The sequence below is a fragment of the Heterodontus francisci genome, chromosome 10 (genome assembly GCF_036365525.1).
Source record: "Heterodontus francisci isolate sHetFra1 chromosome 10, sHetFra1.hap1, whole genome shotgun sequence".
In the NCBI taxonomy this organism is placed as follows: Eukaryota; Metazoa; Chordata; class Chondrichthyes; order Heterodontiformes; family Heterodontidae; genus Heterodontus; species Heterodontus francisci.
Genome location: NC_090380.1, coordinates 10,749,840 through 10,763,036, shown reverse-complemented (window position 1 = coordinate 10,763,036; position 13,197 = coordinate 10,749,840). Strand labels below are relative to the sequence as shown.

Below are 13,197 nucleotides of genomic sequence, written 5' to 3'. Positions count from 1 at the left end.
CTTATTAGCGAGAGGCAGCATGGTTTTGTAAAGGGGAGGTCATGTCTCACTAACTTGATCGCGTTTTTTGAGGAAGTGACAAAGATGATTGACGAAGGAAGGGCAGTGGATGTTATCTATATGGACTTCAGTAAAGCCTTTGACAAGGTCCCTCATGGCAGACTGGTACAAAAGGTGAAGTCACACGGGATCAGAGGTGAGCTGGCAAGATGGATCCAGAACTGGCTTGGTCATAGAAGACAGAGGGTAGCAGTGGAAGGGTGCTTTTCTGAATGGAGGGATGTGACTAGTGGTGTTCTACAGGGATCAGTGCTGGGACCTTTGCTGTTTGTAGTATATATAAATGATTTGGAGGAAAATGTGGCTGGTGTGATTAGTAAGTTTGCGGACGACACAATATTAAAGAAGGCTAATGGAATGCTGTCCTTTATTATGAGAGGAGTTCACAATAAAAGTAAGGATGTTATGCTTCAGTCATACAGGGCATTGGTGAGACCACATCTCGAATACTGTGTGCAGTTTTGGTCTCCTTATTTAAGGAAGGATGTAAATGCATTGGAGGCAGTTCAGAGGAGGTTTACTAGATTGATACCTGGAATGAGTGGGTTGTCTAATGAGGAAAGGTTGGACAGATTGGGCTTGTTTTCACTGGAGTTTAGAAGAGTGAGGGGAGACTTGATTGAAGTATATAAGATCCTGAATGGTCTTGACAAGGTGGATGTGGAAAGGATGTTTCCTTTAGTGGGGGAGTCCAGAACTAGGGTCACTGTTTTAAAATTAAGGGTCATCTTTTTAGGACAGAGATGAGGAGAAATTGTTTTCTCTCAGAGGGTTGTGAGACTTTGGAATTCTGTCTCAGAAGGTGGTGGAGGCGGGGTCATTGAATATTTTTAAGGTGGAGGTAGATAGATTCTTGTTAGGCAAGGGAATCAAAGGTTATCAGGGATAGTTGGGAGTGTAGAATTCGAGACACAAACAGATCAGCCATGATCTTATTCAATGGCAGAGCAGGCTCAACGGGTTGAATGGCCTACTTCTGCTCCTGATTCGTATGGTCATAAATGGAGAATAATCTTAAACTTAGAGCAAGGCTTTTCAGGGGTGATGTCAGGAAGCACTTCTTCATGCAAAGGAAATCTGAAAAACTCTCCGCTGCAAAATGCTGATGAGGCTGATGGTCAATTGAAAGTTTCAGCACCGAGATTGATAGATTTTTATTTGGTAAATATATTAAGGGTTATGGATGTTGTCTTAACCTTTGTGTAAGTGACTACTGCACACAAGGCACTGACCACTCAAGCTGGGATCAGTAACACAGTATTGTGGGTTCTTTATTCCAGGATAGTTTTGCATGTTCACTGGAGAGATACTTCCTTCAGACTGGCCTCACACCAGAAGTCACTTGGTGTGTTATATCACAGCTCTTACACTGCTGTGCATTATAACATGACCACACCTCTTAAAGGTGTACCACTACAATGGTACCAAAGTAGATAGTTAGAATTAAGATACAGATCAGCCATGATTGAAATGAATGGTAGAACAGACTTGAAGGGCTGAATGGCCTCCTTTTGTTCCTATTTTCCTAAATATAAGACTTTAAAGCACAAACTTTCAGACAAGGGCTTTCACTTAAGGCTGCTTTGGACCTGGATTTATATAAATACAGTGTATTGCTTCACTAATATCCAAATGTAATATTTAAATATACGAGCCACATGAAACTCGATGAGAGAAATGTTGCCCTCTTGGTCACATGTTCTTGAACCATTTAACTTTCATTTGTGCTCAGAATTCTTAATTGCTAAGAGCTTAGTTTATACATATTCATTTCTTGAATTTAGAGTTTAGCTGCTGTTGAGACCTCCTCCTCCCTGCATTGGTTCATCACAATCATAAGAACATAAGAACTAGCAGCAGGAACAGGCAATTCAGCCCCTCAAGCCTGCTTCTCCATTCAGTATGATCATGGCTGATCTCATCTCAGCCTCAACACTACTTTCCTGCCCATTCTCCTTAACCCTTCAACCCATTACTAATTAAAAATCTGTCTATTACCTCCTTAAATTACTCAACGTCCTGGCATCCACCGCACTCTGGGGTAGAGCTTTCCACAGACTCACGACCCTTTGAGAGAAGTAATTTCTCCTCATCTCTGTTTTAAATGTGCTACCCTTTATCCTAAAACTATGACCTCTCGTTCTAGATTGCCCCACAAGAGGAAACATCCTCTCTATGTCTACTTTGTCAATCCCCTTAATCATCTTATATACCTCAATTAGATCTCCTCTCATTCTTCTAACCTCTATTGAGTAAAGGCCTAAATTGCTCAATCTTTCTTCATAAGACAAACCCCTCATCCCTGGAATCAATCCAGTGAACCTCCTCTGAACTGCCTCCAATGCAATTACATCACTTCTCAAGTAAGGGGACCAAAACTGTACGCAATAGTCCAGGTGCAGTCTCACTAATACCTTGTACAGTTGCAGCACCACTTCCCTACTTTTATATTCTATTCCTTTAGCAATAAATGGCAAAATTTAATTGCCTTCCTTATTACCTGCTGCACCTGCACACTAGTTTTCTGTGATTCATGCACGAGGACACCCAGATCCCTCTGCACCGAAGCACTCTGAAGTTTCTCTCCATTTAGATAATAATTTGCTTTTCTATTCTTCCGACCAAAATGGATAACCTCACACTTATCCACGTTATAATCCATCTGCCAAATTTTGGCCCATTCACCTAATCTATCCATATCCATTTGTAAATTTCTTATTTCTTTATTGCAACTTACTATCCCACCTATTTTCGTGTCATCTGCAAATTGGACTATAGTACCTTGAATCCCTGTATCCAAGTCAGTCATTAATACAGATATAAATGGTTGGGGCCCAAGGACTGAACCCTGTGACACCTCACTAGTTACATCTTGCCAACCAGAAAAGGACCCATTTATCCCAATTCTCTGTTTTCTGTTGGTTAGCCAATCCTCTATCCAAGTGAATAAATTGCCCCTAACCCCATGTGAACTTACCTTGTGTATTAACCTTTTGTGCGACACCTTATCAAATGCCTTTTGGAAGACCAGATATACTACATCTACAGGATCCCCATTATTCACTTTACTTGTTACATTTTCGAAGAACTCTTGCAAATTAGTCAAACACCATTTACCCTGCATAAAACCATGCTGACTTTGATGAATTGCGTTTTGACTTTCTAAATGTCCTGTTATTACTTCCTTAATAATGGATTCTAATAATTTTCCAACGACAGATGTTAACCTAACTGGTCTGTAGTTTCCTACTTTCTGCCTCCCTCCCTTTTGGAATTAGGGCGTTACATTAGCATTTTTCCAATCCACTGGAACCTTTCCCGCATCCAGGGAATTTTGGAATATTATAACCAATGGATCCACTATCTCCGCTGCCACTTCCTCTAAGACCCTAGGATATAGGCCATCAGGCCCTGGGGACTTGTCTGCCTTCAATCCCAATAGTTTGCTCAGTACTTTTTCCTTAGTGATGATGATTGTTCTAAGTTCCTCCCTTTTTATAACCTCTGTATTACCTGTTACTATTGGGATGGTACTAGTGACCTCCACCGTGAAAACTGAGGCAAAATACTGATTTAGTGTCTCTGCCATTTCTGTGTTCCCCACTGTTAACTCCCCAGTCACATCCCCCAAGCGACCAATATTCACTTTAGCTACTCTCTTCCCTTTTATATACTTATGGAAGCTTTTGCTATCCATTTTTATATTTTGCGCTAGTTTTATTTCATAATTTAACTTTAGTCTTTTTATTACTTTTTTAGTAACCCTTTGTTGATCTTTAAAAGTTTCCCAATCTTTCAGCCGACCACGGGCCTTTGCAATATGGTATGCCTTAGTTTTTGTCTTTATGTTATCCTTAACTTCCTTGCTTAGCCGTGGATGTTTTTCCCCCTTCCTTCAAACTTTCTTCCTCTCTGGAATATATTTTAGTTGGGAGGAATTGAATATCTCCTTAAACATCTGCCACTGTTCATCAGCTGTCCGACCTTGTAGTCTTCCTGCCCAGTCCACGAAGGCAAAATCTGTCCTCATGCCCATGTAATTACTTTTGTTTAACTCCAAAATGCTCATGTGTAGAATGTAATCCATGTGTAGTTGTCTGTAACCCACTAAACATCAGATGGTTTCATTCACCATTAGAACAAAAACTCCCCTTTAATACAATAAAACATCCTAAGGTGCTTCATAAGGGTGTTATCAAACATTATTTGACACTCAGCTACATAAAGGTGGCCAAAAATTTGGTTAAGGAGGTAACTTTTAAGGAATGACTTAAAGGAGGAGCGAGAGGCTGAGAGGTTTAGGGAGGGAATTGCAAAACATAGGGACGGGGCAGCTGCAGACACAGTTGCCAATGGTGGAGTGATTAAAATCAGGGTTGCTCAAGAGGCCAGAATTAGACAATTGCAGGTATCTTGGAGGGTTGCAGGGCTGGTGGAGATTACAGAAATAGGGAGGCGTGAGACCATGGAGGGATTTGAAAGCAAGGATGAGAATTTTAAAATCAAGGCATGGCTTGGCCGGGAGCCAGTGTAGGTCAGCGAGCACAGGGGTGATGGGTGAACATTTGTGATACAAGTTAGGATGTGGGTGGAAGCGTTTTGGATGAGCTGAAATTTCCATGGGTGATAGTAACTGTTGATCCCTGCCTATGAGCTGCACAGACTGACAGGGAGATTTTTTCCACTCTCAGGAATGTAGCACTGAGTCCCTGAAGAAGATCACCGAACATAGTCCAAAATGGCGATTCATCTTCTACATGAAGGAACGGCAAGATGGAACCCTCAGCTTTGAGTCAGCACGGTATCGAGGATGGTTCATTAATAATCAGTGGAAGAAAAAGATTGCTGAAATGAAAAGAACTGTGGAAGAAACTTTAAATGCAGATTTTATCTTTATTTTGGTAAAACTCTGAGTTTCACCATTGGGGGAATTCAAATGAGAATGTAACGACGCAATATGAATTATTTTATTTAAGTATTTTTGCTTTAATCACACCCTCCCCAAAGATTTTTTAAATGATTATTTTCCGATGTTCACTCCAGCACCTGTCCCTGCAGCGGAATGATCCATTGAATATTTCTCATAACCATAACATGACGGACAGCAAGGTGACAGTGCCAGTCACTGTCAATCACAACATGGCGGGCGGAAAGGTGACAGTGCCAGCCACTGTCAATCACAACATGGCGGGCGGCAAGGTGACAGTGCCAGCCACTGTCAATCACAACATGGCGGGTGGCAAGGTGACAGTGCCAGCCACTGTCAATCACAACATGGCGGGCGGCAAGGTGACAGTGCCAGCCACTGTCAATCACAACATGGCGGGCGGCAAGGTGACAGTGCCAGCCACTGTCAATCACAACATGGCGGGCGGCAAGGTGACAGTGCCAGCCACTGCCAATCACAACATGGCGGGCGGCAAGGTGACAGTGCCAGTCACTGCCAATCACAACATGGCGGGCAGCAAGGTGACAGTGCCAGTCACTGCCAATCACAACATGGCGGGCGGCAAGGTGAAATGTGCCAGCCACTGCCAATCACAACATGACGGGCGGCAAGGTGAAATGTGCCAGCCACTGCCAATCACAACATGACGGGCGGCAAGGTGAAATGTGCCAGCCACTGCCAATCACAACATGACGGGCGGCAAGGTGACAGTGCCAGCCACTGCCAATCACAACATGACGGGCGGCAAGGTGACAGTGCCAGCCAATCACAACATGACGGGCGGCAAGGTGACAGTGCCAGCCACTGCCAATCACAACATGACGGGCGGCAAGGTGACAGTGCCAGCCACTGCGAATCACAACATGACGGGCGGCAAGGTGACAGTGCCAGCCACTGCGAATCACAACATGACGGGCGGCAAGGTGACAGTGCCAGCCACTGCGAATCACAACATGACGGGCGGCAAGGTGACAGTGCCAGCCACTGCAAATCACAACATGACGGGCGGCAAGGTGACAGTGCCAGCCACTGCGAATCACAACATGACAGGCGGCAAGGTGACAGTGCCAGTCACTGCGAATCACAATATGACGGGCGGCAAGGTGACAGTGCCAGTCACTGCGAATCACAACATGACGGGCGGCAAGGTGACAGTGCCAGTCACTGCGAATCACAACATGACGGGCAGCAAGGTGACAGTGCCCATTACTGTCAATCACAACATGATGGGCAGCAAGGTGACAGTGCTAGTTACTGTATATCATAACATGACGGGCAGCAAGGTGACAGTGCTAGTTACTGTAAATCATAACATGACGGGCAGCAAGATGACAGTGCTAGTTACTGTATATCATAACATGACGGGCAGCAAGGTGACAGTGCTAGTTACTGTAAATCATAACATGATGGGTTGCAAGGTGACAGTGCTAGTTACTGTAAATCATAACATGACGGGCAGCAAGGTGACAGAGCTAGTTACTGTAAGTCATAACATGACGGGCAGCAAGGTGACAGTGCTAGTTACTGTAAATCACAACATGAGGGGCAGCAAGGTGACAGTGCCAGTTACTGCAAATCACAACATGACGGGCAGCAAGGTGACAGTGCTAGTTACTGTAAATCATAACATGAGGGGCAGCAAGGTGCCAGTGCTAGTTACTGTAAATCATAACATGACCGGCAGCAAGGTGACAGTGCGAGTTACAGTAAATCATAACATGACCGACAGGAAGGTGGCAGAGCTAGTTACTGTAAGTCATAACATGACGGGCAGCAAGGTGACAGTGCTAGTTACTGTAAATCACAACATGAGGGGCAGCAAGGTGACAGTGCCAGTTACTGCAAATCACAACATGACGGGCAGCAAGGTGACAGTGCTAGTTACTGTAAATCATAACATGAGGGGCAGCAAGGTGCCAGTGCTAGTTACTGTAAATCATAACATGACGGGCAGCAAGGTGACAGTGCTAGTTACTGTAAATCATAACCTGATGGGCTGCAAGGTGACAGTGCTAGTTACTGTAAATCATAATATGATGGGCAGCAAGGTGACAGTGCTAGTTACTGTATATCATAACATGATGGGCAGCAAGGTGACAGTGCTAGTTACTGTAAATCATAATATGATGGGCAGCAAGGTGACAGTGCTAGTTACTGTAAATCATAACATGATGGGCTGCAAGGTGACAGTGCCAGTCACTGTCAATCACAACATGGCGGGCGGCAAGGTGACAGTGCCAGTCACTGTCAATCACAACATGGCGGGCGGCAAGGTGACAGTGCCAGTCACTGTCAATCACAACATGGCGGGCGGAAAGGTGACAGTGCCAGCCACTGTCAATCACAACATGGCGGGCGGCAAGGTGACAGTGCCAGCCACTGTCAATCACAACATGGCGGGTGGCAAGGTGACAGTGCCAGCCACTGTCAATCACAACATGGCGGGCGGCAAGGTGACAGTGCCAGCCACTGTCAATCACAACATGGCGGGCGGCAAGGTGACAGTGCCAGCCACTGTCAATCACAACATGGCGGGCGGCAAGGTGACAGTGCCAGCCACTGCCAATCACAACATGGCGGGCAGCAAGGTGACAGTGCCAGTCAGTGCCAATTACAACATGGCGGGCGGCAAGGTGACAGTGCCAGTCACTGCCAATCACAACATGGCGGGCCGCAAGGTGACAGTGCCAGTCACTGCCAATCACAACATGGCGGGCGGCAAGGTGAAATGTGCCAGCCACTGCCAATCACAACATGACGGGCGTCAAGGTGAAATGTGCCAGCCACTGCCAATCACAACATGACGGGCGGCAAGGTGAAATGTGCCAGCCACTGCCAATCACAACATGACGGGCGGCAAGGTGACAGTGCCAGCCAATCACAACATGACGGGCGGCAAGGTGACAGTGCCAGCCACTGCCAATCCACAACATGACGGGCGGCAAGGTGACAGTGCCAGCCACTGCCAATCACAACATGACGGGCGGCAAGGTGACAGTGCCAGCCACTGCGAATCACAACATGACGGCGGCAAGGTGACAGTGCCAGCCACTGCGAATCACAACATGACGGGCGGCAAGGTGACAGTGCCAGCCACTGCAAATCACAACATGACGGGCGGCAAGGTGACAGTGCCAGCCACTGCGAATCACAACATGACGGGCGGCAAGGTGACAGTGCCAGTCACTGCGAATCACAACATGACGGGCGGCAAGGTGACAGTGCCAGTCACTGCGAATCACAACATGACGGGCGGCAAGGTGACAGTGCCAGTCACTGCGAATCACAACATGACGGGCAGCAAGGTGACAGTGCCCATTACTGTCAATCACAACATGATGGGCAGCAAGGTGACAGTGCTAGTTACTGTATATCATAACATGACGGGCAGCAAGGTGACAGTGCTAGTTACTGTAAATCATAACATGATGGGCAGCAAGGTGACAGTGCTAGTTACTGTAAATCATAACATGACAGACAGCAAGGTGACAGTGCTAGTTACCTGTAAATCATAACATGACGGGCAGCAAGGTGACAGTGCTAGTTACTGTAAATCATAACATGACGGGCAGCAAGGTGACAGTGCTAGTTACTGTAAATCATAACATGACCGGCAGCAAGGTGACAGTGCCAGTTACTGTAAATCATAACATGATGGGCAGCAAGGTGACAGTGCTAGTTACTGTAAATCATAACATGACAGACAGCAAGGTGACAGTGCTAGTTACTGTAAATCATAACATGATGGACAGCAAGGTGACAGTGCTAGTTACTGTAAATCATAACATGACAGACAGCAAGGTGACAGTGCTAGTTACTGTAAATCATAACATGACCGGCATCAAGGTGACAGTGCTAGTTACTGTAAATCATAACATGACAGACAGCAAGGTGACAGTGCTAGTTACTGTATATCATAACATGACGGGCAGCAAGGTGACAGTGCTAGTTACTGTAAATCATAACATGATGGGCAGCAAGGTGACAGTGCTAGTTACTGTAAATCATAACATGATGGGCTGCAAGGTGACAGTGCTAGTTACTGTAAATCATAACATGATGGGCAGCAAGGTGACAGTGCTAGTTACTGTAAATCATAACATGACAGACAGCAAGTGACAGTGCTAGTTACTGTAAAATCATAACATGATGGGCTGCAAGGTGACAGTGCTAGTTACTGTAAATCATAACATGATGGGCAGCAAGGTGACAGTGCTAGTTACTGTAAATCATAACATGACAGACAGCAAGGTGACAGTGCTAGTTACTGTAAATCATAACATGACGGGCAGCAAGGTGACAGTGCTAGTTACTGTAAATCATAACATGACAGACAGCAAGGTGACAGTGCTAGTTACTGTATATCATAACATGACGGGCAGCAAGGTGACAGTGCTAGTTACTGTAAATCATAACATGATGGGCAGCAAGGTGACAGTGCTAGTTACTGTAAATCATAACATGATGGACAGCAAGGTGACAGTGCTAGTTACTGTAAATCATAACATGATGGACAGCAAGGTGACAGTGCTAGTTACTGTAAAATCATAACATGATGGGCTGCAAGGTGACAGTGCTAGTTACTGTATATCATAACATGACGGGCAGCAAGGTGACAGTGCTAGTTACTGTAAATCATAACATGACGGGCAGCAAGGTGACAGTGCTAGTTACTGTAAATCATAACATGACGGGCAGCAAGGTGACAGTGCTAGTTACTGTAAATCATAACATGACAGACAGCAAGGTGACAGTGCTAGTTACTGTATATCATAACATGACGGGCAGCAAGGTGACAGTGCTAGTTACTGTAAATCATAACATGACGGGCAGCAAGGTGACAGTGCTAGTTACTGTAAATCATAACATGACGGGCAGCAAGTGACAGTGCTAGTTACTGTAAATCATAACATGACAGACAGCAAGGTGACAGTGCTAGTTACTGTATATCATAACATGACGGGCAGCAAGGTGACAGTGCTAGTTACTGTAAATCATAACATGATGGGCAGCAAGGTGACAGTGCTAGTTACTGTAAATCATAACATGACGGGCAGCAAGGTGACAGTGCTAGTTACTGTAAATTATAACATGATGGGCAGGAAGGTGACAGTGCTAGTTACTGTAAATCACAACATGATGGGCAGCAAGGTGACAGTGCTAGTTACTGTAAATCACAACATGATGGGCAGCAAGGTGACATTGCTAGTTACTGTAAATCATAACATGATGGGCAGCAAGGTGACAGTGCTAGTTACTGTAAATCATAACATGACGGACAGCAAGGTGACAGTGCTAGTTACTGTAAATCATAACATGACCGACAGCAAGGTGGACAGTGCTAGTTACTGTAAATCATAACATGATGGACAGCAAGGTGACAGTGCTAGTTACTGTAAATCATAACATGACCGGCAGCAAGGTGACAGTGCTAGTTACTGTAAATCATAACATGACAGACAGCAAGGTGGCAGAGCTAGTTACTGTAAATCATAACATAACCGACAGCAAGGTGGCAGAGCTAGTTACTGTAAATCATAACATGATGGGCAGCAAGGTGACAGTGCTAGTTACTGTAAATCATAACATGACCGGCAGCAAGGTGACAGTGCTAGTTACTGTAAATCATAACATGATGGGCAGCAAGGTGACAGTGCTAGTTACTGTAAATCATAACATGACCGGCAGCAAGGTGACAGTGCTAGTTACTGTAAATCATAACATGATGGGCAGCAAGGTGACAGTGCTAGTTACTGTATATCATAACATGATGGGCAGCAAGGTGACAGTGCTAGTTACTGTAAATCATAACATGATGGGCAGCAAGGTGACAGTGCTAGTTACTGTAAATCACAACATGATGGGCAGCAAGGTGACAGGGCTAGTTACTGTAAACCATAACATGATGGACAGCAAGGTGACAGTGCTAGTTACTGTAAATCATAACATGACAGACAGCAAGGTGACAGTGCTAGTTACTGTATATCATAACATGACCGGGCAGCAAGGTGACAGTGCTAGTTACTGTAAATCATAACATGATGGGCAGCAAGGTGACAGTGCTAGTTACTGTAAATCATAACATGACCGGCAGCAAGGTGACAGTGCTAGTTACTGTAAATCATAACATGATGGGCAGCAAGGTGACAGTGCTAGTTACTGTAAACCATAACATGACAGACAGCAAGGTGACAGTGCTAGTTACTGTAAATCATAACATGACCGGCAGCAAGGTGACAGTGCTAGTTACTGTAAATCATAACATGATGGGCAGCAAGGTGACAGTGCTAGTTACTGTATATCATAACATGATGGGCAGCAAAGGGTGACAGTGCTAGTTACTGTAAATCATAACATGATGGGCAGCAAGGTGACAGTGCTAGTTACTGTAAATCACAACATGATGGGCAGCAAGGTGACAGTGCTAGTTACTGTAAATCATAACATGACAGACAGCAAGGTGAAAGTGCTAGTTACTGTAAATCATAACATGATGGGCAGCAAGGTGACAGTGCTAGTTACTGTAAATCATAACATGACAGACAGCAAGGTGACAGTGCTAGTTACTGTAAATCACAACATGATGGGCAGCAAGGTGACAGTGCTAGTTACTGTATATCATAACATGATGGGCAGCAAGGTGACAGTGCTAGTTACTGTAAATCATAACATGATGGGCAGCAAGGTGACAGTGCTAGTTACTGTAAATCACAACATGATGGGCAGCAAGGTGACAGTGCTAGTTACTGTAAATCATAACATGATGGGCAGCAAGGTGACAGTGCTAGTTACTGTAAATCATAACATGATGGGCAGCAAGGTGACAGTGCTAGTTACTGTATATCATAACATGATGGGCAGCAAGGTGACAGTGCTAGTTACTGTAAATCATAACATGATGGGCAGCAAGGTGACAGTGCTAGTTACTGTAAATCATAACATGATGGGCAGCAAGGTGACAGTGCTAGTTACTGTAAATCATAACATGATGGGCAGCAAGGTGACAGTGCTAGTTACTGTAAATCATAACATGATGGGCAGCAAGGTGACAGTGCTAGTTACTGTAAATCATAACATGATGGGCAGCAAGGTGACAGTGCTAGTTACTGTAAATTCATAACATGATGGGCAGCAAGGTGACAGTGCTAGTTACTGTAAATCATAACATGATGGGCAGCAAGGTGACAGTGCTAGTTACTGTAAATCATAACATGATGGGCAGCAAGGTGACAGTGCTAGTTACTGTAAATCATAACATGATGGGCAGCAAGGTGACAGTGCTAGTTACTGTAAATCATAACATGAATGGGCAGCAAGGTGACAGTGCTAGTTACTGTAAATCATAACATGATGGGCAGCAAGGTGACAGTGCTAGTTACTGTAAATCATAACATGATGGGCAGCAAGGTGACAGTGCTAGTACTGTAAATCATAACATGATGGGCAGCAAGGTGACAGTGCTAGTTACTGTAAATCATAACATGACGGCAGCAAGGTGACAGTGCTAGTTACTGTAAATCATAACATGATGGGCAGCAAGGTGACAGTGCTAGTTACTGTAAATCATAACATGATGGGCAGCAAGGTGACAGTGCTAGTTACTGTAAATCATAACATGACAGACAGCAAGGTGACAGTGCTAGTTACTGTAAATCATAACATGATGGGCAGCAAGGTGACAGTGCTAGTTACTGTAAATCATAACATGACAGGACAGCAAGGTGACAGTGCTAGTTACTGTAAATCATAACATGATGGGCAGCAAGGTGACAGTGCTAGTTACTGTAAATCATAACATGAAGGCAGCAAGGTGACAGTGCTAGTTACTGTAAATCATACATGATGGGCAGCAAGGTGACAGTGCTAGTTACTGTAAATCATAACATGACTGGCAGCAAGGTGACAGTGCTAGTTACTGTAAATCATAACATGATGGGCAGCAAGGTGACAGTGCTAGTTATCTGTAAATCATAACATGACGGGCAGCAAGGTGACAGTGCTAGTTACTGTAAATCATAACATGATGGGCAGCAAGGGACAGTGCTATTACTTGTAAATCATAACATGATGGGCAGCAAGGGGTGACAGTGCTAGTTACTGTAAATCACAACATGATGGGCAGCAACGGTGACAGTGCTAAGGTAGTTACTGTAAATCATAACCATGAAGGGCAGCAATGTGACAGTTCA

General features: G+C 44.7%; 2 protein-coding genes across 3 annotated transcripts in view; both read left to right on the top strand.

The window, feature by feature from the left end:
* Positions 1 to 5,008, top strand: part of LOC137374081 (uncharacterized) — a 165,578-nt gene extending 160,570 nt beyond the window's left edge. For both annotated transcript variants that reach the window (XM_068039836.1, XM_068039837.1), the window contains one exon: positions 4,752 to 5,008. In XM_068039836.1, the coding sequence (XP_067895937.1) occupies positions 4,752 to 4,973 (222 nt within the window). In that variant the 3' untranslated portion in view covers positions 4,974 to 5,008. The remainder of the gene's footprint in view (positions 1 to 4,751) is intronic.
* A 2,846-nt stretch (positions 5,009 to 7,854) lies between these two features.
* Positions 7,855 to 13,197, top strand: part of zrsr2 (zinc finger (CCCH type), RNA-binding motif and serine/arginine rich 2) — a 47,531-nt gene continuing 42,188 nt past the window's right edge. Inside the window, exon 1 of the mRNA XM_068041332.1 lies at positions 7,855 to 8,403. Within this exon, the coding sequence (XP_067897433.1) occupies positions 7,855 to 8,403 (549 nt within the window). The remainder of the gene's footprint in view (positions 8,404 to 13,197) is intronic.